This window comes from Diabrotica virgifera, chromosome 8, assembly GCF_917563875.1.
Source record: "Diabrotica virgifera virgifera chromosome 8, PGI_DIABVI_V3a".
Taxonomy (NCBI): domain Eukaryota; kingdom Metazoa; phylum Arthropoda; class Insecta; order Coleoptera; family Chrysomelidae; genus Diabrotica; species Diabrotica virgifera.
In genome coordinates, this window is record NC_065450.1 from 3747719 (window position 1) to 3772761 (window position 25043).

A 25043-nucleotide genomic window follows, 5' to 3' on the forward strand; every position below is an offset into this window, starting at 1 on the left:
AAACTATGTCATGTAAATTTATAGGTTTCTATAGATAATTTTACATCTCTTTTTATTTCACAACATATGTTTTCCATTTTTTGCGCTATTTTGCTGGTTATTAGAGTGCTGTTTACACGCCTGGACCTCGGAGGTAATCTACACTATGTCGACATGGTGTTTTTTTATTAGTTGGATTATACACATTGGTTATATATTATCATTAAAATATAGTCATATTGTCTTTTAACTAATTATGGGATATATCAGATTTTTATTAACATCCTAAGTGCTCTAAACTTTGTTGCAAACAAACGCTAAACACAGTTGCTCGAAATGACATAGTGTAGTTTACCTCTGAGGTCCAGATGTGTAATTAATTTTATATTTGGTAAGGAAAGGTTTGTCAAATAAATACTTATTTAAGAAGAGGGAAACTCATACTCATTTATTTTAAAATAAAATATAAAAAATACATATTAAGAAATAAAATAAAAAATAATATATCTAACATAATACAGATTCAATAATGTATTCTCAGAATAAATAAACAAATTCCAGTTGAACAAGAGAAAGACAGAAGGTATATTTATATTCCAAAAATATATGGTGAAAGTACAATAGTAGAGTAGCAGTAGACAGGTAGGTAAAATAAATGATGATAAATTGATAAAGCACTGGAAACAACGATAAAGCACTAATCAGGCTAAATAGCATCTAAAATATGAAGACCAGAGAAGATATAATTTTGAACTATACAGGGCATACCATGATTCATATACATTCATCAAAATAGGACCACGTTCTAAGAGGAAAGATGGAAGCATATGAAATATAATTTTGAACTATACAGGGCATACCACGATCCATATACATTCATCAAAATAGGACCACGTTCTAAGAGGAAGGATAGAAGCATGATCCATGATGTTCTAAGACCACGATCCATATGCATTCATCAAAATAGGACCACGTTCTAAGAGGAAGGATGGAAGCATATGAATTACTTTCCAAAATAAACACACAAATGTCAGCTGGACATATAACGAGAGAAAGACTATAGATTAGATATAAGGAACAAACAGAATAAGACATTGATATTTTAAAAATAAAAAATTGCAAGAACAAATCCTGAAATAGATTGGAATGGAGCTGTATTCCCCAAGAGACCAAAACTCAAACAAAAAGGGCTGTGGAACAATGATCATGATATTTTGAGAAATAATAGACAAAAAAATCAAACACAATAAGAGTAGGTATTCAATAATGTATTCTCATGCAAAATATTGTTGAAAAAAATGTCACCAAAAATTTAGAAATTGTTCCACATCATTAACATGTCTATTTACCACCAGATCATTATTTACCTATGACTTATAACCTTGTTGTTGAACAATAATACACATAATTTCTCTTCTAGTACCTACAAATTCATTTACATAAGAGCCTGAATAACATAATATATTGTATGTCTTTACAGTACCTGTACATTTTTGGAAAGCGGGGTCCTCATAAAAACTGGTTATATTCCTATAAGTAGCATAAAACCTTTATTGTTTAAGTTAATGCGCTGATTCGCTGATGAACTTCAATATTGTAATACTCCATTGTATTTTAGATTATATTTTTATCTTGAATATATCGCTTTTGTATACTTCCCGGGCGATTTTCTTCTCCAATATTATCAATAAACTCTAAAAATGCTTTTACTTCTTCATACATTTTTGTTGTAATTAGAAAAACAAAAAATATATGTTGGAACTGAATTTAAAATATTCAAAATTCAAACAATAACAAACAAAGTTAGGTTAGAATCGCGGTCTTGAGGAAGGTCGATCGATGACTTGAGATTCGCCTGTCATTTTACACTTCCCAAGACAACGTCGTGTCTCGAGATCGGTTTATAAAACACAAAGTTGGTTCAAGGTCGGTCTTGAGCATCGACGCTGTCTTGAGACTCGACTATAAATACGGGCCTACGTCTATGCTACGTCAAACTATAAATCCAACTTTACTTTATTCTTGGTTGGGAGTAATGGGTTTTAATGAAATATTCGAAGTACTCAAAACTCTGGTACATCCTAGTAATACTTGCCTTTTTATTAATGGTGTAAGCTTTCTTCTATGTTTATAGACTTCATCTGACTTAAAACAAAGAAGAAACCATGACAGGTGGAACTTATGTAAAATGCAATTTACTATTTTCATGGGAATAAGCAGAAATTTAAGTTTGAAATTAAATTTATTTAATGTTTAAATTCTTAAACTCAAATTCTTGAGTTAAAGTTGATTTTATGTAATTGAATTAACAATCTTTCAATAAAATCGTCCCATGAATGCAACTCATAAATATTAGCGATAATGTTTTAAAGTCATCTACTCTAAAATGTATAAATATATGTCTGAATTGTCAATATGAATGAGTCAGATAAAATTAAATTATTAGAAGAAGTTTCTATCAAGCGACAACAATATTGATATAAAATATTAACAATATTACCCAAATAACAGCACAAAAGTAAATATATCCGACCCATTTCTACTGGACATTAACGCTCCCCCTCCAATTCTACACTTCTATATCATCCAAATCTCCTTACTACTTCGAACAACTTTTTTCATGGTCTTTCTCTTTTTTTTCCTCCAAAAATAATGTCTTACATGTCGCTCTTACATTCAAGTAATGTTGACCTAGCCACCTGACTTTCCATATCTACCATTTTTTGCCAGTCCTAATTCTAGAACTAGAAGTCTACCCGAACTGCTAGCCCCTACCAGAACTAGATGTCTATGGGCCATTCCACGAACATATGCCTGTTTTGGATTACTTCGACAACAAATATTTTACTGTGCAACATAAGAAGTACGAAAGTAAATAGCGCTAATAATTATTCCAATAAACAACAATGTAATTTGCAATTTACTTTCGTTCTTCTTATTTTGCACAGTAAAATATTCGTTGCCGAAGTAATCCAAAACAGGTGTATGTTCGTGGAATAGGGTATATTTTCATTTCATCTTTCTTATTTATTGTTTTAAGTGTCACAAGCATAGAATGCCACTAGTCAAATGACTGCTTCATATCCATATTTGCATTATAGCTGTCCTACATACATTTTTGACTTCAATCATATACCATCAATCTGCTTTCTCTTAGTAGTATCTTTTCTATTTCTTTTTCTTCTTCCCATTTATCAATTATTGCCACTCCTAAATACTTGAATTGGCTGACATTTTCAATTTTGTATGCCTTTGTTCCTGTTTTTAGTGTGAAAAATTTATTCTATTTTATCTCTCCACACATTTCAATACACTTTATATTTTGATTTTGTTTCATTTATAGACATGCAATTTTCTTGCTTCACCTCGTCAAGTTTCTAAACAACTTCAGTTTTTTTTCTTGTTAAGAGGATTATGTCATCTGCATAAATAATAGTATACAGTGATGAGTGTGCTAATAACTAACTGGCAAAATGACGAAAGATGGAAAACGTCATATGTTGTGAAATAAAAGGAGGATGAAACCAGTAGAGGTATACAATTATCAATAGGAACCTATAAATTTACATTACATTACATAATTTCCCACCTTTAGATGTCTGTGACAGTTGTCATACTCCTCCAATACGTCTAAAGGTGGAAAACTATATAATGTTTCCTATCGATAATTTTACATCTCTTTTTATTTCACAACATATGTTTCCCATTTTTTGCGCTATTTTGCTGGTTATTAGAGTGCTCATCACAGTATTGCTGTTTACATGCCTGGACCTCGGAGGTAATCTACACTATGTCGACATGGTGTTTTTTTGAATAAGTTTCTTTAATCCACTTATTTTATTAGTTGAATTATACAAATTGGTTATATATTATCATTAAAATATAGTCATATTGTCTTTCAACTAATTATGGGATATATCAGACTTTTTTTAACATTTTAGGTGCTCTAAACTTTGTTGCAAACACACGCTAAACACAGTTCCGTGAAATGACATAGTGTAGTTTACCTCCGAGGTCCAGATGTGTAATTAATTTTATATTTTTTAAGGAAAGGTTTTTCAAATAAATACTTATTTAAAAAGAGGGAAACTCATACTCATTTATTTTAAAATAAAATATAAAAAATACATATTAAGAAATAAAATAAAAAATAATATATCTAACATAATACAGATTCAATAATGTATCATCAGAATAAATAAACAAATTCCAGTTGAATGTAGAACAAGAGAAAGACAGAAGATAACTATATATTTATATTCCAAAAATATATGGTGAAAATACAATAGTAGAGTACTTTTGACTTACACCACTTTTGCTCTCAGGGGCTCATTTATATCTATTGAATAACCTACTATTTATTTAGCAATTATCAATAAATACCTGGCTGTAATAGTGGGGTGAGAAGATAGTGTCTGCATGCATACCCACTGTCAATATATTCCTATTAATAATCCTGGATTCCAAGAGCTAAAATTCCATTTTAGCTCTTAATGCTCTTAGATCAAATATTGAATGACTTGATAACCTTGTTGAACAACAATATACATAATCTCTCTTCTAGTACCTACAATTATTAATTTACATAATAAGGGCCTAAATAACAAATATGTCTTTACAGTACCTGTACATTTGGAAAATGGGCAACCTCATAAAAACTGGTTATATTCCTATAAGTAGGTAGCATAAAATCTTTGTTGTTAATGCCTTGATGAACTTCAATATTGTAATACTCCATTGGATTTTAGATATAATTTTTATCACGAATTTGTATACTTTCCGGGCGATTTTCTTCTTCAATATAATCAATAAACTCTAAAAATTCTTCATACATTTTTTATTATTATTAGAAAAACAAAAAATATACATTGGAACTGAATTGCAAAAAATTATTATTCAAAATTCAAACCAAAACAAACAAAGTTAGGTTAGAAACGCAGTCTCGAGGTAGGTCGATCGAGGACTTGAGATTCGCCTGTCATTTTACACTTTCCAAGACAGCGCCGTGTCTCGAGATCGTTTTATAAAACACAAATTTGGTTCAAGGTCGGTCTTGAGCATCGACGCTGTCTTGAGACTCGACGGGCCTAGATTGCGTCCTCCGATTCCGATCTTAAAATGGGTGACGGTTGCGACTGTTGCGACCTGTGGACCATTCCAAATCACGTGATATAATATGGCCGGCAGTGGGCAGAAATTTAATAATATAGGGTTTACATCAGTTTTTGTAAAGAATATCCCGTTTGGTTTTGTTTTTTATTGTTAGTTGTGCACCGAAATTGTGGTAGCAAATAAATATAAACTAGTTTATCGCCTACATAACTGAATTATCCCATAGTAGTTATTGACACATACTGGTAACTAATATGGGATAATTCAGTTCTGTAGGCGATAAACCACTTCATATTTAATTTGTTATCACAATTTCGCAGATTTCCCTACACAATTAACATATAAAAACAACCAAACAGGATTTTCTTTACAAATTAATGTCGATGTAAGGTTAGATTTTGCCCACACCCGGCCATGTTTGACGTTTCATTGGAATGCCTAATTGGACAAATTAACAGGCGCGTTCTAAGGCCCGTATTCATAGTCGGTACTCAAGTCTGAGTCGATGCTTAAGGTCGACCTTGAACAAATTCTTATACAAATTTCTATACAAATTTTTTCAAGGTCGACCTTAAGCATCGACTCAGACTTGAGTACCGACTATGAATACGGGGCTTAGTGACATGAAAACCGTCCTTCGTACTGCCCTCGTCATGCGCATTATAAAAAATGCGTTCCAAGCGAACATGAACGATGATTCGTATCGTACACTGTGTTGTTCCAAGCGATCCATGTACCGCTTCGAAATCGGTAACTGAACGGCCCTTTTGATACATGCCTTCAAGCAGAAACCATTTGTACTGACTTGCGCAGTTAGGATTGTTTTCATTTTTACTGGTCACTGCTACGAGATCAGCTGATGATTCAATAATAGAATAATCCACAATTTACGCTATTAGTACCTGTGAATCTTGATTTCCGTTTAAATAATTATTAGAGAGTTATCAAGTAAAATTCTATCCATCCGTTATTTTGACACGTAAACGCTATTTTTTTACGGTATAAGTTTTAACGTATATGTAATTTTAGAGTTATCAAGTGGTCGAATTTCTGCTTCACGTTAATAGTTGGCAGCTGTCAGTCAAATTTCGTATTTGACAGCAAAATAATTAAATTTGTTTAAATTTTTTTCTGTTTTTGTTTTCTTTCACCCAAGATACATATTTTGTAATTTTGCCCCTGTCTTTAATTTCGATACCTTAAACCTGAACAAGCCTAAAGGGCTATTTATAAACTCACCGTCAACGTCGAACGGCAACAGCACCGTTAACGTCAAAAGATGGTCTTATGGGAAACTCATGCTTCCATTTATAAACTTCGTTCGCCGTTGACGTTGACGGTAGGAAGATTCATCTTTTTTGGCCGTTAACGGCACGATCACAGGACATGAACAATAAGCTGTAGCGTAGCATCATAAAAAATAAAAACTGACAAGGTTTGTCAAAACAAACTAAATAATTATTTGTTGTTTGTAAATACAGAAAACATTCTCAAGTTTTAAAATACCTCTAATATTTAATATGGTATTGGAGTACAGTCAATTATATTTATGGTAATGGTATGGTAAGAAATAATTTAAAAAAGGTTTGTCCTATATTTTATTAATTTCTATTATTTCAGCGAATATAGAGATATCTATTGAAAACATTAGGGCATAGATCTTATGCAAAATTGCGAGTTCCTTTATAGTCTATAGCATAAAGTCCATAAAGATTACAAAAGCGCAAGGAAACAAAGATGCACCATGAGATGAAATTACCAAAAGAAACAGTTAGTGGTAGTAAGAATACAAAAAACGTTTTGGTAAAATTTCAATTTATTCATTGATTTTAGTGGATGTGATCCTGATCGTTTTAGAAAAGGAAAAAATAAGTTTCATGCTAGAATTGAGGCATCAGAAAGTAACTTACCCTCCTGCAATCAACAGACACTTTTTTACTGAGCACCCTGGATATAAGGACCTTTTTACAACATTCTTCCAAGTTTAGTGTCAGTCTATATATTTGTGGTTTATTAATTCTTATAATTGTTTTATAAGGGACATTTAAGGCTACAAAGATAATTTAAAAAATGAAGAAGGCAGCAGAACATCTTCCACTGTCTCTTATGCACCTATTGAAATTATATTTGAGGATGAACCTATATATCAGACACATCACAAGATGTGCACACATTTATCTCCAGGAAAACCTAGTCTGTTAGTCATTTTCTTTTATGTTCAGTACTTAAAAGTGAGTTTTCATTTCTTACAGTATCAATTAGGGCATTACACTCAAATTTAATCACTGCTTCATAAAAAATGGTAAGTAGTCTTGTTTCTCAAACACTATCTTAAATAATACATTTTCTCAATATGTTCGTGCATGCTTGAAGGCATTGAATCCTGAAGGTGCTGCTGAGAGAGCGTTCAAGTATTATGTAACGTGATTTTAGACCCACCCTATGTAAAGCACTGTAATGGGTGTTTAACTAATACGTAACCCAATTTTTGACCTCCCGCATAATACTTGATACGTAATACTTGAACGACCCTTGAGGCAAGGAAGCAGATATGTTCGCGTTTTTTCTTACATTGTTATTAATTTAGTTTGTTGTTTTAATGTTTTATAGATTACTTAGTTTTTTTATTAATAATAAATAAAACAATTCATTGTACTGCTGTCTTTTTATTTCTTTGCTTATGTTTTATGTAATAATAAAAGATCACAACAGGAAAGTTTTACAAAATGATTGAAAATAATATTTTAAATAATAAATTTTTTTTAATATTTATAAATAATATATGAAGGGTATAGACATTGTATAACTAGACCAATTGTGTAAATAAACAATGGTATAGACAAAGAATGGCAATAGTCCATTTGGATTAATTTCGAACAAATTGAAAATTAAGATTTAACTTATAAAGTCAAAGTAATTATTATTATTCTTTAAATTTGACTTTATAATAAGTTAATAAATATTAAATTTAAATTTTCTCCAAATAAATTCAAATGAACTATTGCCATTCTTCTGTACCATTCATATTGGTATATATCGACAGTTAAATACTGAAACCTCATAAGTTACAATCTACAACTTTTCAGTAGAGTGAAAAACTTCTCTGTTTTGTACAGGCTTTTTCTTTCTCATTATTTATTATTTAATACTTTGAAAAAAAAATACCAAAACATACTTTTTTACAGAAGAGATAAAAACATGTACTAAACAACAAAGTTATTTCACTATCCTGAAAAGTTGTAGATTTTGAGGTTTCAGTATTTAACCGTTGATATAATAGACTCTAGTTTTTTATTGAGGTTACAGTCATTTATTTGTAAGGGGCAGGATCATAGAGATATATAATATTAACATAGAGTGAGCCTACCTTCCGCGCTTCCTGACGACAAGATCTCATGGACTGGTTTGTGGTATCTCTTTCTAACACATTGTATCGAGAAACTAAGATGACATTAAGTGTGAGTATAGGTACGGAAGGCGAGGACAACTGTCGCAGCTTTACTATGCGTAAGAGTGAAACCGCACTAATCCAAATAAAAAAGATGGTGTCGTCACTTCGCTCTGAATGACACTCTCTCTATGCTAATATATAACTCTGTGGGCAGGATAAGAGAAACTCTTTGTTACTATCGAGTATAACTATAAATATAGAATAGGAAAATTATGTAAAGTAAATAAAAAGTAGCCAAAAATATACTGTGCAAATTTCAGAGCGTAGCCATACTAATGTAGCAAATTACCAAAAAAGCAATTTAACTCGAGAAAGGATCACTACTGGAGTAATGTTACCATTTGTGATAACAATGTCAGAAGACCTTGCTTCTCAGGGTGACTACTAACCCAGTCCTACCTGAGGAAGAGAAAGCCAAAATGTGATATAAAGGAACTCGCATTTTATCACAATTTTCTCTTACAAAAGGCATATGCATTATATTATTAATATTGAAAGTAGCAATAAGAAACTACCTAAAATTTATTTGATATATTTATTTTTAAAATAATTGTGTACAGCATTGCCAGAAGAAAAATATATAATGTATGATTATACTATGATGTAATGTATAAATGATTCTGTTGATCCATGGTCTATTAATTCTCCATAAATCCATTTGGTTGATCCGAATAGTACATACCATACATATTTTCAATTTCATGCATACAAAAATTATGTACACTACTAATTTCATCACAATATTGTTGATATTTATTTTAAAAATATTCTCTGTAGGTATATGATTCTTGTCAGATAAAAAATTCACATAACTATCTCTAACAGAATATAGGACCCTTTTTGCAACAATCTTCCTCCAACTATTTCTAATAAACTTCAAAAATTTCTAATTTCTAATAATTTCTTTTCTCCATTTGGTTAAGCTGAACAGGGAACAGTACCTACATGTTTTCATATTCATTTGCAGTTATCAACATTCTACATTCAACACTTGCAAGTTTCTAATAAACTGCTAAAACCAATAATTAAAATGTTAATGTTTTGTTTTGGTTGCTCATCATCTCATCAAACCATTTCAAATTCCAAAAAATTAAAAATGTAAGGTTAGAGAGAAATAAGAAATATGACATGACATTACGGCTAACTGCAACGGCACCGTCAACGAAAGTTTATAAATGCACCTCAGAACGTCGACCGTCAAGGTCACCGTCGAACGGCAACGTTAACGTCAACGTCGAGTTTATAAATAGCCCTTTACAGTATTTTCGGTTTGAAAAACAGGATATTCCAAGGCATGTACAATTGTTAGGGATATCAGCTATAATTAGGTCTGTTCGTACAGACAAATTTCCAACCGGTTGGCAATTCCGCACTGCGCAGGTGTGATTGGAAACTGTAAGAAACTAGTTGCAAATTTTGATGCTCTGCGAACGGATTACAAATTTAATATCTTATGTTAGTTTTAAATCTTGTTTGAATAGTCCACAAGTAAATTGTTGAGAAAAAAGACCGAAAATGAGGAACGTATTTTGTTATTGCAATATAGAAAGAATAATAAAAATATACAAATTATACATTATTTTAAATAGGTATTTACTTACGTCCATGTTGTACTATTTATTTATTTATGTTCAAAAATACAAACTAAACAAAACAAAAAATACAGATTATAACCTTCAACTTCACTTGAAAATATTTATGGTTAGGGATTTGGATTTGATCTTGACGTATGTTTGATTCAACGAATTCAAACTGCGCAAGTCTCTGATTCAAAATAAGCAGACAATCTGCAAATTCTTCTGACTGTCACCAACTAATCCACAACTTCAAAATGTTCGCTCTGCGAACAGATGATTTTAAATCACTGACAGTTTCTTGTTGTTGTGCGAACGCTAATATTGAAACACGCATGCGTCATGCAGTTGCTGATAGTCAGTGATAGTTTCTGATTCCTGTACGAACAGACCTATTGTAACAGAAACTGGCCATACCTGTACTGGTAAGTAATGCTGAGAGGAACTAAAACTTTAAACTCAACCAAACCAAAACCAAGCCAAGAAAACAAAGACAAAACACCTGTTAACATACAAAATAAAATTTCATAACCCAACATATTTATTTATTACATGAACATGACAGAACTGAAATGGTCGAGTCACTCCGAGTCCTGCCGAATTGGTGCGATTCGCTGCTAACGTTACCGTATTTTAAGCCCGCTATCCGACCTACCGTAACGGAGTACGTTAACGTTAAAATCATTTCCGTTATTCAATATTCATACTGCGCATGCTCCATTGCTAAAATAACGTTACCGTATTCTCCTCGAGTTACTTGATAACTCTCTATTAATTCTTTTTTTTTTCAAATTAATCTTAAAAATATTTAAAGATAATTTATATTTTTTTATAGAAGACAACGATTTTATGTCAGATATCGATTCTGAGGAAGATTTTGAAGTTGAAGTGATGTTTAATGAACATGTTAGAAATATTAATTTATAACCATCTATCAAACTACTAGTGGGTCTGTGGTACTCGAACTGAAAATGGCTCAGGCGCAACTCGAACTTGAAATGGTACACAAGTCACAAATACGTTCCAAGAGGGTTACGTACCGGTAATCGGTTCGGGATCGAAAGAAAACCGTTCAAGGGCGATTCTGCGCATTAAAACAGTCCAATCGATTTCGTGGTGGTTCAAGGGATCGTACAAATGTGTCGTCTTGGAACGAACCTAACGTCTCCTGAAATGCTCTACATTTTGTCCTGTCCCAAATAATTTTAATTTCAACTCTAGTCTTCATATAAATCATATATAAATTTAAACTTAATTATTTATCAGTCGATACAAGTGCTGGAAGCACATTTAACTTTTGTTCAATACGGAACCTACCTACAATTTTATCCCTAGTCACAAAACCAACGCGAACAAAAATCTTTTCGGTCATTAAATTATACGTACTAAATGCGACTGTAAAATAACTTATTGTTATTTTTTACTAAATAAGCACGAAATTTGATAATAACGAAAAGTGTCTGTAAAGTAAATTTATTCAGAACTGATTATTAATATTCCTACAATTTGAATATCCCGCCTTTCAATCTGCCATTACCGATTGCGCTGCCACTTTGGCAATACGTCTAATACGTCAGTCAAATGAATCAAGTTGTTGGGATTGGGATTTAACAAATACGTCGTTCTAAATTTCTAAAACTGCATACAAAAAATCCTTAAAAAACTAGTGAAGATTACTAAAGTGCAATAGATACAAAAACAATATTTTTACGTATTCACCATAATAATATAAACGTAGAAAATGAATCCCGAGTAGTGAGTATTGATTTATCTTTCTTATTTCCTTACCTTACTTTGACAATGAAAGTAAGGTGTTTTAGTATTACTACTATACCAATACACTTAAGATTTTTTATATAAGTACACAGATATATACACATATCTTTATATAAACATATATATAATCCACTAAAAGAGATATAATGAACACTCATGACAATTTAACATGAAGGATTTTCTATCCGCCCACCATGTACTATGATTTTCAAGTGAATGTAGTCATGATATTGACACCTGATATGAATAACTTTGTAACTCTACAATGTTTTTCAACTATAGCTTAAATTATGACATCTAAAAAGAATAACCTTCATTTTAAACTTTTTTCATATCTTATAATAAAGTTATTTAACAGAATAACCTCATTGTAAGTGCAAATTTTGAATGACTTGGTGGACAAAACATTGTAACAAATGTAATATTAAAATTTTTTATTATTGATGAATATTTTTTATAACATTGTAGCATCTATATCATTTATGACCGAACTAACTTCTACTTATAAAAATAAGGTACCTGATGTTCACAGTGGATTACACGCTCAAGAAACATCGACAGCGTAAACTTCTAAATGCACGAAAGGTCATTAGATAGGTCTGCTAAGAAAAAACAATATTCAAAGAGAAAAAATTTTGGAAGGAAGAAACAAAGAGATCCAAGTGTTTGCAAAATGAATATCTTTTAGAAATAGTATCGCTGGCTAAGAGTATACTAGAAAAACTGGAAAATTAACGAAAATGTAAATGAAATTACCTATATGAAAATAAATTACTCAATTTATTAATCATTTTTGGGCAATAGCTGATCATGACAAACAGAGAGAATATTTATGTGGAAATATTCTCAGACAAGAGAGAAAGGTTGCAAAGTTAAAAGAGCCAAGGACAAACTGGACATATGAATATAATTTGCAATTAGCAGAACATCGACTTCAAGTTTGTAAGAAAACATTTTTGGACACTTTCAATATAACAGATATGTAATTAACTATGCTATTTTAACCTAATTGATAGTCAGGAAGGTGGAGGGTGTATACCTGGAGATATGGGTGGTCCCCATAAGAACCGAGCAAATGCTGTGGACAAAAATGCATAGGAAAGCCATACGATTTAAAAGAACGAAGTCAGAATGATATCTTGGACTTAAATCAATGTTAAAGAAAATACCGAATGGGGATTTTCACTCTTAACTCTTCCTAGCTGTAGTAAAAATGCCTTTTACAAAATTAGGCTTTTATTCACATAAAACTTGACAGTAGAATTAATTTGAATGACAAAACAATTATTCTATAAAATAAACAATGACAAAAGAATACTAAATTATACTACATTCACCCGGCCCTATTTTTGAACAAAATCTTGCAAATATCGTGGTTTATTTTTAGTTCTAGCTGATTTACGGCTAGATTGAAAATCTGAATTTTCCAATCTTGGTTCATGATTATCATCAGGTACTTGATTGGGTTCTTGAATAGATAAATTTTCTATGTCCTCTGGTATTGATTCAGTAGTGGAATTCTCTAGTGTATTATTTGGACTTTCATTTTCATCTTCATCATTATCTTGATTCAATAATTTCAGGTCACCTCTAGGAGCTAAATGCTTCGTCGATACTGTACTTTTCTTTCCGTTTGGATACTGTATTAAGGCGTAATCTGAATTGGCTTCTAAAAGATCAACCTCTTCAACTAAAGGATCAAACTTACTTTTTCGTACAAATTTTCTTAGTAATACTTTGTCTGAATCTTTAAGCCATGATGGAATAGAAGTTCCGCTAGTTGATCTTCGCTGATACGTAAACAAACGTTCATGAGGTGTACAATTGGTTGCTGTACACAGTAAACTTCTTATAGAGTGCAGAGCATCTGGTAGAACACTCTCCCATTTAGTGATGTCTAAATTTTTGGTTTTCAATGCTAGATTCACTGCTTTCCATATAATTCCATTGTATCTCTCGACTTGACCATTTCCTCCAGGGTTATATGGTGTTGTTCTACTTGAAGATATTCCTTTAGAGTGTAGATAATTAATAAATTCTTGTGAAGTAAAGCTAGTTCCCCTGTCAGAATGTATATATGCCGGCATTCCATATAAACAAAACATTTGATTCAAACATTCAATTACTATAATAATAATACTTTATTTGAAATAGGATAACCTAATATAAACATGCTAAAGTACATATAGTCAAAACAATACAAGTATTGATATAGTCCATAACATAATTTAAAAAGTAAAAAACTAAAACTAATTTAAAATGTCAATATCTAAAGCCACAAACATTTGATAATTTAAAATTTAAAAAGTAAAAAACTCAAACTAATTAAAATGTCAATATCGAAAGCCACAAACATTTGAATAAAATATTAATGCGATTAATGTAAGCACAATAAGTACACATATAAGGCAACACAAATACATTCAACACATCTTATTCTCTATAATATATTTTTTTAAACTGTACTTGAATGTATTAATGTTTCTACAAGTTCTTAAATCGAGAGGTAGTTCATTATATTCTTTAAACCCTTTGCAAATTAAAGAATTCATCATAAAGCTATTTTTAAACTCAACAATATGTAGATTATTTGTACCCCTTGTATTATAATCATGTACATCTCTCTGAAAAGAAACATATTTTTGAAAGTAAGATGGAGCCAACGAGTTCAATATTTTATACACAAAAACCATGGTTAGGTAATGCACTGTCTGACCAGGTTTTGTTTGAACAGAAGCTAAAGTAGTTTGTTCTGAATTTGGATGACTACAAGATGCTATATTATTTAATGCTGCATGATATGTATCAGACTGTTTTTGAGAATCTTCTAAAGATCTAGATTTAGATAATGCTTCGTCCAAAGATAAAGAACTAAACTCTAGTAATCTTTGACGTATATTAGATTGAACGAGACCATTAATAAAAGCATCACGAATATAGTCATTTTTATTTTCTTCTGAAGAAACTGCTTTAAAATTACAATTTTTAGCCAAAAGCTTTAACTGTTGAGCATACTGATCTATAGATTCGTTTATTTGTTGTTTTCTTGTAGCTAGAATATGTCTTGCGTAAATCTCATTTGTAGGTTTAATATACAATTCTTCCAAAATTTTGATAGCAGAAATGTATGTTTTTGCTTCGCTTATGTAATCATATACTGAATGTGAGACAAAATTGATTAAAAGCATGTACTTGTCTTTATCTTCTAGCGATTTTTCTGTAGATTTATTGCTTTCCAAAAAATTCTTAAATGTTTCGTACCAGTGTTTAAATTCTTTGGCGGCAGTTTGGGAGTTTGGATCAGCCTCTAGTTTATCAGGTCTAAAGTACTTCTCCATTGTATATTTGGTATATTTATGTGAATAAAATTGTAGTAAAAATGCCTTTTACAAAATTAGGCTTTATTCACATAAAACTTGACAGTAGAATTAATTTGAATGACAAAACAATTAATCAATAAAATAAACAATGACAAAAGAATACTAAATTATACTACACTAGCCTATATATTTTACAACTAATAATGTAGGTATATAAAAAACCATGACCAAACATTCCTTAGGAACGCTGATATACATCCACATAACACATGCCTAAAGGATAACATACATCAGCCTTTTTCCCACCTGGTAGTCGCACAACATGCTCCTAGCTACATTGGGATCAAATATTTTAATAAGTTCAGTGACATGTCAGTGACACATAAGATGCATTTTGACACTATTAAATGCTTGAAAAAAATCTAAAAACATTTCTAGTTAGCCATGCTTTTTACAGTATTGAAGAATTTTTAAATTTTTAATGTATTTCTTGTAATGTAATTTTTTTGAAGTTTAGTGTCTTTAGGCACGATTGGGGGTGAATTTTTATTATTCAGCGTGCATGCGCACACAGAAAGGATGGAGTTAAGTTGCTAAATCTTTCAAGTTATGTATATATCAGTGCAAAAAAAGGTGTGAAAGGAATGTATGCGTGTTTTTAATAAATATATTTATTATAATTTTTGTGTCTTGGATTTGTCTTCCCCGTGAGTAAGATAAGTAGTATTATTAAAACATTTTTATTTATACTTCACTTTGTCTGTTTGTTACCGTGAATTGTCATTATGTCCAAGAAACTGTATAGAGAGAGAGAGAGAGAGAGAGAGAGAGAGAGAGAGAGAGAGAGAGAGAGAGAGAGAGAATATATGTTTATTGTCTAAGAAAAAATCTTGTTGACAAACACTGTTTAAGAGTTTTAAATAAATAAATTAAATTAAAATATGACTAAATATAAAATATAACACATAACACATTTACATTATACAGGGTGTCCCGAAAAGATTGGTCATAAATTATACCACAGATTCTGGGGTCAAAAATAGGTTGATTGAACCTCACTTACCTATATACAATAGTGCACACAAAAAAAGTTACAGCCCTTTGAAGTTACAAAATGAAAATCTATTTTTTTTCATATATCGAAAACTCCTAGAGGTTTTTTATTGAAAATGGACATGAGGAATTTTTATCGCAGCAACATCTTAAAAAAAAATTATAGTGAAATTTGTGCACCCCATAAAAATTTTATGGGGGTTTTGTTCCCTTAAACCCCCCCAAACTTTTATGTACGTTCCAATTAAATTATTATTGTGGCACCATTAGTTAAACACAATATTTTTAAAACTTTCTTGCCTCTTAGTACTTTATTGATAAGCCAGTGTTTATTGAGATATTTTGAATATTTGTCGTATCCACCACATATTTGTATATGGTTAAGTATGATTATAGACACCTGTTAATAATTTGAAAATTTATTTATAACTTAAATTTTTTGGTATATTTTGAAAAAGAAGCCATATCTCGATAAAAGTTGACTTATCAAAAAAAGACTAAGAGGCAAAAAAGTTTTAAAAACACTGTGTTTAACTAATGGTACCACAATAATAGCTTAATTGGAACGTACACAAACATTTGGGGGGTTTAAAGGAACAAAACCCCCATAAATTTTTTATGTAAATATAGTAAAAAAGAAGCCGCATCTCGATAAAAACTGGCTTATTGAAAAAATACTAAGAGGCAAAAAAGTTTTAAAAACGTTGTGTTCAACTAATGGTACCACAATAATGAATTAATTGGAACGTACACAAAAGTTTGGGGGGTTTAAGGGAACAAAATCCCCATAAATTTTTTATGGGGTTGACAAATTTCACTATAATTTTGTTTTAAGGTGGTCCTGCCATAAGAATGATACATGCCTGTTTTCAATAAAAAATCTCTGAGAGTTTTCGATATATTGAAAAAAATCGATTTTTATTTTTTAACTTCGGAGGGCTGTAACTTTTTTTATGAGCACATTTGTACTAAGGTAAGTTAGGTTCAACCGAACTATTTTTGACCTTAGAATGTGTGGTATAATTTATGACCATTCTTTTCGGGACACCCTGTATAACAACTACAAAATATGTAGTATTGTCAAAAATAAAAAACAAACAAACTACAAGCTGTAAAACTATATCACAAACATTAATGACAAACAAATTGACAAAAAAAAAAAAAAATATACACAAGATCACAAATACATCAGCTCCAATGGTCCTCAAAAAATTCTGTCAGATCATAATAGGCCCTCTTAGCGAGCAGTCTATCTAATGAATTTCTAAACTTTCTAATAGTTTCCAAATTTTTTATTTCACTAGGTAGTTTATTAAAAATTTTGATGCCGTTAAAAATAAATGAGTCTTTGACTAGTGTGCTTCTAGGTATAATCAAAGCTAAATTGCTAGCAAATCGTCCAGATCGATTATTATTTTCATATAGATGTTTATTCTTAAAAATAATGCTTGCCGTTTCCAAAATGAAAAGAGATACAAGTGTAAGGATACTGTGTTTAATAAATAAAGGTTTACACGTTTCTCTAGAATTTACCTGGCACAACAGGCGTACTGCCTTTTTTTGAAGCAAAAACACACTACTGAAAAGCTCCTGACTACACGCTCCCCAAAACTGAATTGCGAATCTAAGATGTGACTCTACCAGTGCAAAGTACACAGTTCTTGCTTGGGCAAAACCAAGCTCCCTTCTAGTCAGCCGTATTGCATAGCATCCAGATGCAAGTTTTGAATTCAAGGCTTCAATATGCGATTTAAATTTAAGGTCAGGATCAATATTCAGGCCAAGAAACCTGACGGACAGCTGAGGTTCAAGTTCCAGATGTAATTCAGGCATAACATGTTTAAAACACAGAAGCTTGGTTTTAGAAGTGTTTAATGTCAAAAAGTTCGCTGTGCACCAATTTTCAATCATTAAGAGTTCCCTACCTACAGATTGGCGTAAGACATTCAAATCTTTAGCATGCCATATAAGAGTGGTATCATCTGCATAAAGGGTGAAATGAGCAGATACATCAAGGTAGGCTAAATCGTTTATATATACCAAAAACAGAACTGGTCCCAATACCGAGCCTTGGGGCACTCCCCAAGTTACATTCATCAAATCAGAGTCACAGTCTGCTCTAACAAACTGACTCCTACCCGACAAATATGACTCCATCCAACTCAGTGACTTATCTTTAATTCCGTAGTGTTTAAGCTTCTGCAGCAGCAAACCATGATTGACACAGTCAAAAGCCTTCGTTAAATCACAGAACACTGCCGCAACCATCTCGCCTAAATTAATATTATTGTAAGCTATCTCTAAAAAACTGAAAATCGCGTCGGTCGTGCCAGTGTTACCACGGAAACCAAACTGTTTCGGACTTAGTAGTTGGTTAACCTCTAAAAATTGTATTAATCTTGCTTTAACAATTTTCTCTATTATTTTTGCCAACGTAGGTATCAGAGAAATTGGCCTGTAATTGGAAGGGTTTATGTGATCTCCACCCTTGTGCAATGGAATTACAACATTTATCTTCAGGAAATCGGGAAATGTGCCAGCATTAAAACTATCATTAATTAAAATAGATAAAACATCCAAAGCAGAGTTTGGTAGATTATTGAAAACTCTTATAGAGATGTCATCATAACCCAAAGAGTTTTTGTTTCTGATTGATTTAAATATCTCTTTCAATTCCTCAACATTAGTATCATAAATTATGAAGGGACACATAACTTCTGTTTTCTTCAGATATGACAAAGGATCTGTACCATGTCTCAACTGTGCTGTTAAAGTTTCGGCTATGCTACAGTAAAATTCATTACAGTCATTTGGAAGTGGAGTGTGATGACTATTACCTGATCTGTGTTTACCCCTTAATTCATTTATTATAGACCAAGTTTCCCTAGTTACATTTGAGGAGTTTTCTATTCTATGCTTGTAGCAGTTTTCTTTTGCAGTTTTAATAAATTTCTGTATATCTTTTTATATTGATTATAATAGGTAACAAACCATTCATCTTGGTAATATTTGTTGATATAATGGAGCGATCTCATGGTTTTGCAGGAATTTTTAATGACATTTGTAATCCAAGGTTTTCTATTTTTAATTTTAATTTTTTGTTTAGGAAAAGACCTTTCAAAAAATTCACATATTGTATTATGAAATGATTTAAATGGCTCAGACGATTGTGATAGGAGAGAATACCAGTCAAGACTCTCGCACTTTAATCTAAATTTACCAAAGTTAGATTTACTATACAGGCGACCAATTTTAAATTTATTTACACTATCTTTACCTTTACTAAATTTCTTAATTTTGATAGAAGCAACAACTGCCTTATGGTCTGACAGATTGGGGTCAAATACAATACATTGAACATAATCCTTTTCAAAGTTAGAACAGAAATAATTTATTAGAGTTTGAGACAATTTAGTGACACGTGTTGCTTCATTAACATGCATTTTTAAATTAAAACAAGTGAGTAAGTTTTTTATTTTCTTTACTTCATTGCAATCATAGTTCAGAAAGTCAATATTAAAATCACCCGTCAGGATTATTTGACTAAACTTTGGAATCCTCAACAACAAGTTCTCCAGCCTTTCCAAAAAAATCTGGACATAAACAGAGAGCGTGTAGCATTATTGGTATAGCATTTGGCTAAAAATCGATAGGTCCTGGATTCAAATCCGGACCATACCTATTCTTTTTTTTTATTTTTGGAAAGTGGTATGCATTAAAATTAGTTTAATATTTCAATAAAATAAAAATAAACTGTTTAAAGTACATTTATTTTGTTGAAATCATATAATAGAAGTATAACTTCTTGCATGCGTACAAAGTACACACAAATTCTTTTTTTAATATAAAATTTTTAATGTACAATCAAAACCGTTTATAACGAACTTCAAGGGACTGGTGGTTTTTGTATGTTGTATCCAGTGTTCTCTGTAAGCGGTTATATATGTTATAACGAACAGGTTGCTATAAACAATATTACACAAAAATGTCTAACTTAATCTATACCGTAGAGTTGGGTGACTTGACTACAATTTGGACATTAATTCATTAATACCTGCCATACTGATAAATATATCACAAAACAAAAAATATAGTGTTATGCCACTTTTGGCAAAGAATAGAACCTCTCATAATTTTTTTTAAACACAAAAAAATTACAAAAAAAATAAAAACCGTGTTTTTCAAGTCACCCTACCTGTTGGGTGACTTGAAAATGTAAGCAAAAATCAGTGTAAATGACAAGTAAAGCTGTCATATAGGTGACTTGACATCCAATTTATTTTTTAAAAAAATCTGTTGCTATTGTAAAGGGTGAAATAAATTTAACTTTTAAAAAATCTGATACTATTGTACATGGTCAAATGAATTTTTGAGACCACTTAAAGCCTCCGCCAACGTCTATCTACGGTTACGAATATTTGTTAAGTCTTCTTCTAATTCTTCTTTGCTAAAGTCATGGTATTTTCTCTTGCCTAACACTCTCTTATACATATTAGGCCTTTTGTCAAGTCACCCAAAACCTGTAACAAAATATTTAAGAAACCGCTACTTAACCTCAAAAAATAAAATCTACAAAAATGAGGTTCAGAACCCCTTAAGAAGGCAATAAACTATTATAAAAAAAATAGTTCATGTAATTTGTTGATCAGGGCACCTGTCAATGACCTTAATTATATATCATATCAAAAATCGTGGTTTCCTTACCTTTTATTCGATATTTTTTAGGAGCCAAATAGAACAATTTTATGTACCACTTTTCCCCATTAGGTATTTCATCATTGTAGAATACTTTAGAAATGATTTTGAAGTTTAATCATTTACCTAATAGCTGGCAACAGCAGTTCCAAAAATAATTGCCTGCTGTGTCAAGTCACCCCAACAATTTCAAGTCACCCAATTCTACCGTACCTATAATATGTTATAACATATTATACATAATATTTAACATATGTTTTTATTGTACTTACGTAAATCTAAATATGTACATACATACAGTGCGACAAGCGAGTGGTGGCGGCTGACCTTCTCGTATTCTGCATTTGTCGCTGTGTATTTTCGCTCAAGGTCACGCGACAGCACTGGTTTGTCGGCTTGTACATTTATTGGAATGAGTACAGGTAGTCGATAAACAATACTCATAATATAACGCGATCTCAAAATCATATTATAAAAATGTAAGCATACATACACTATTTATTTTTAAAATAACCTAATAATGTAAACAAAATCTTACTTGTGATACATACTGTGGAGCTGCCTAAACTAATTAGTGTCTAATAAGTCTAAAGGACTTACAAGTGAACCCAGCCAGGATGTAATACCATCACAAAATCACAATAATAAATTAATAAAACCTTCCTTTTCATTTCATGGTAATATCGGTTCCTAGGAGAGATACTATAATATAACGCCCATTTTCATAACTTTACAGGAAAGCAATTTTAAACTTTTTTCAACAAAAAGTTTTATTGCTACAGCTGTTTATTGAGATGTGGAAACAATATTATACTAGAACATTGTCTCTATTCTCATTTAAATCATGCATTTGTTATTTATACATATTACATATTTATTATATTAATAATTGAATGGTGGGCTGCAACAATGTTGTAAGCGACAGAATTGAGATTATGCAGGAGATGAAAAAAACATATTGACAAGCTATTTATGAACATACAGATACCAACATTGCGGTACGAAAAACTCGGGGAATGCAAATTTTTTTTAGCCAGATTTAAAGATGCTCGCATTGGTCTTTGGATACACAATAATATTGCATTAAAACCTCACTTTGACCCAATATGTCGCTTACAACATTGTTGCAGCCCACCATTCAATTGTTTATTATATAGTGTGTAAAAAGGTCATAATTGAAAAAATTGGATGTTGTATCTTTCCGAGGTACAGATATGTATGTTGTAACCAATATGTCAACTGCTATTGTTCCAAGAAATATGTTCACATCAGGGTTGGGCTGATTAAAATCAAGTGATTAAAATCACGATTAAAATCATGATTTAAATCGCTTGATTTTTAAAATTAAAATCATGATTTAAATCAATGTTTTTCTTTTTTATTCAGAACCAGATAACAACATAATATAAAAGTTTTCTCAAAGATCAAAAGAAGTATCTGCTTTTAGCAAAAACAACAAAAAAGAAGTACATAATTCCAAATTCTTAAACTAAACGTAACACCTAAATTTTATTACTGTATATTTTCAGTCTATTCATTTTCGTTATACAATTTAAACAAAAACACGAGTTTTCCTTCTTTTTCTATGCCTAATCTGTTTCTAATATCCGAGTGTACAAGACCAAAAGAGCTAAATAGGCGTTCTACTGAAGCTGAAGAAGCAGTTGCACACAGGAACTGTTTTATTATTGGCAACTGTTTCAAGATTTCCGGCTCATCTTTTTGTGATAACCACCATTGTAGTCCGTTTACATTTTTTATTACTTCGTCCGAAAACATAACTTGCTTAAATGGAGCACTGCGGGCATTTAACTTTATTACTAAAGGTAACAGTCCAGTGTTTTCATATAACTCGTTAATTGTTTCTAAAGCTATATTCTTTTCTTCTGGTGTTAACTGGTATTTTGTTTTTTGTGGATTCAACATATACGCTATAAAATGATATGGCGTTAGTGCTTGCTTATATCGATTATTAAATTGTTGTGTTTTTTGTAATGGTAATTCCACAGATTCATCAAAGATATATTGTACATGTTTCCACTGCTCTACAGCATCTGCGATAGTAGCATTTTTCCTCTGCACAGTATCAAGAGTAACTGATATAGAATGATGTTTATTAAGAAAATATTTATTAATTATTAACAACGAATCACGTCCTTAAATTTTTTGCAATTATTTTGACTCACCCTGTATATACTATGATAATTAATATTAATTTATTTACCTGTATTCCTCTCTTGATAATTACAAACATCGTGGTGTGCTTTAAGTCTTTGGACTAACCCTTGAATATCTTTCCTGCACTTTCTACAAATAGCCCTACACCCCAATTTATTTGGATTTGTTGTCTTAATATAGAACTGCCATATTGGGTCCTCTTTTCTTCCACTCATTTTACTTTATTTTTATTTATATGTTTTCACTTCACTTAACTAACCTAACTAGCGAAATGCGTGAAATTGTTGGGCAACGTCAATTTATAGGTTGAGAAGGAAAACAAGCCTGGACAGGAATATTCTTGCAAAAAGCACAACAAACGCGTTCGTGTTCGTGCCTCGCCTCACTCGGCACTGTATAGCGAGTGTATAGGACAGAAGGAAAACAAATCGCGACAAGAATTTTCTCGCAAGAAGCGCGACAAATGCGTTGTCACAAGTTTTTGAGCCGCAAATTGTATTATAATTTTTAGACATACATTAAAATAATTAACAATAATTTCAAAGAATCAAAATGTTCAAATTTTATATTCAAATTTAAAAAATCAAATAAATCGTGATTTTTTTTAAAAAATCAATGGTTTTTGATTTTTTTTAATAAAAATCAGATTTTGTCCCACCCTGGTTCACATTAACCGATCTGTTCGTTATAAGCATTATAAATTCTTTTTTTATATGTCATTTTACGGGACCTACTATTTTGTTCGTTATATCTGATTGTACGTTATAGCCGGTGCCGTTGTAAACGATTTTGACTGTACTTACCTTTTAATGTGTGTATACATGTGTATAACATAATATTTTTTGTGATTAGTTGGATGAATTTGTGTAATGTTGTATACATTGTATAAATTTCAAGATGAATAAATTTTATCTAATTAAAACTAAAATTGAGCATAATAGCTACCAAATCCAGGAATAAAAAGATACAAGATTTATGGTAACTTGAAATTTCTCTAGCATATAATTGGGATTACTTCTGGAATTACTTCCCAGAACAACTTTAAAATATAAATATCGTGTTGCTTTGTGCTCTAGTAAAGGTATACCAGGTCAGAGCAACATTGCAGTTTTTATTTGAATCTTCCCACTCTCAACAAACACAATATTTGGATGAATTTTTTGATAGGGGTTAATTTTGTTTTTTTTTTAATAAAATATAATAGTATATTATTCAACGAGCATGTAATGATGACTATTACTCACGATGAAGAAGTTTGCGACACGAGCCATAGGCGAGTGTTGTAATTCATCAGAGTGAGTAATAGCCATTACATGCGAGTAGAATACTATACTTTTTCTACGACTTTTTTTTTAATTAGTAAAAAGATTAATTATCAACTAGTCGAGATTTAAATTATAATAATTTACAAAAATACCTAAATGCTATTTACCCCTAGTACGTGGCTGAATAATTGGTTCCCTACTATTACCAAATTCTTATTTATTGTAAAAATACAACTAGAAATAGTCATTAGGTTTGTACTAGCAAACAGTCAAAATAGTCAGAAATTGTCAGCAAACAGTTGGTCAGTGAGAGAACATAATACAGTCACCAGTGCTATCCCCTCTACTCGCGCTGGTCCACTATTCGCTGATGGTTTCAAACCGTTTGGAACTGATGCTAGAACAAACCTAATATAAGTTCTACTTAATCGTTTTCGAAAAATTATAAGCTTAAATTTGTACCTATTGTCAGTGAATCTAATAAATAGGAAATGGCTGTTGTCAGTGGACGTATTTCATATAAATGTAAATATACATTATAACTATATTATAGTTATAGTGTATATTTACATTTAACTATATACAGGATGAGGCAGATAAAGGGCCTATTAAGGCTGTTTGACACTATGCATTTTCTTGT

General features: G+C 31.2%; 2 protein-coding genes and 2 long non-coding RNA genes across 4 annotated transcripts in view; 2 read left to right on the plus strand and 2 right to left on the minus strand.

The window, feature by feature from the left end:
• Positions 1 to 397: 397 nt before the first annotated feature.
• On the minus strand, positions 398 to 1960 carry LOC126889516 (uncharacterized). The gene is made up of 2 exons (XR_007700060.1): positions 1463 to 1960; positions 398 to 1402 (listed from the first exon to the last, which is right to left on the minus strand). It is a non-coding gene; the product is annotated as an uncharacterized LOC126889516 (long non-coding RNA).
• A 4063-nt stretch (positions 1961 to 6023) lies between these two features.
• Positions 6024 to 7746, plus strand: LOC126889879 (uncharacterized). The gene is made up of 2 exons (XR_007700203.1): positions 6024 to 6654; positions 6712 to 7746. It is a non-coding gene; the product is annotated as an uncharacterized LOC126889879 (long non-coding RNA).
• A 3896-nt stretch (positions 7747 to 11642) lies between these two features.
• LOC126890436 (ras-related protein Rab-1A) overlaps positions 11643 to 25043 on the plus strand; it is an 83567-nt gene continuing 70166 nt past the window's right edge. The window contains exon 1 of the mRNA XM_050659368.1: positions 11643 to 11871. Within this exon, the coding sequence (XP_050515325.1) occupies positions 11858 to 11871 (14 nt within the window). The 5' untranslated portion in view covers positions 11643 to 11857. The remainder of the gene's footprint in view (positions 11872 to 25043) is intronic.
• On the minus strand, positions 20051 to 23414 carry LOC126890437 (uncharacterized). The gene is made up of 2 exons (XM_050659369.1): positions 23185 to 23414; positions 20051 to 22891 (listed from the first exon to the last, which is right to left on the minus strand). The coding sequence occupies exons 1-2, from the start codon at positions 23351 to 23353 to the stop codon at positions 22491 to 22493; spliced, it is 570 nt and encodes a 189-aa protein (XP_050515326.1). The 5' UTR covers positions 23354 to 23414; the 3' UTR covers positions 20051 to 22490.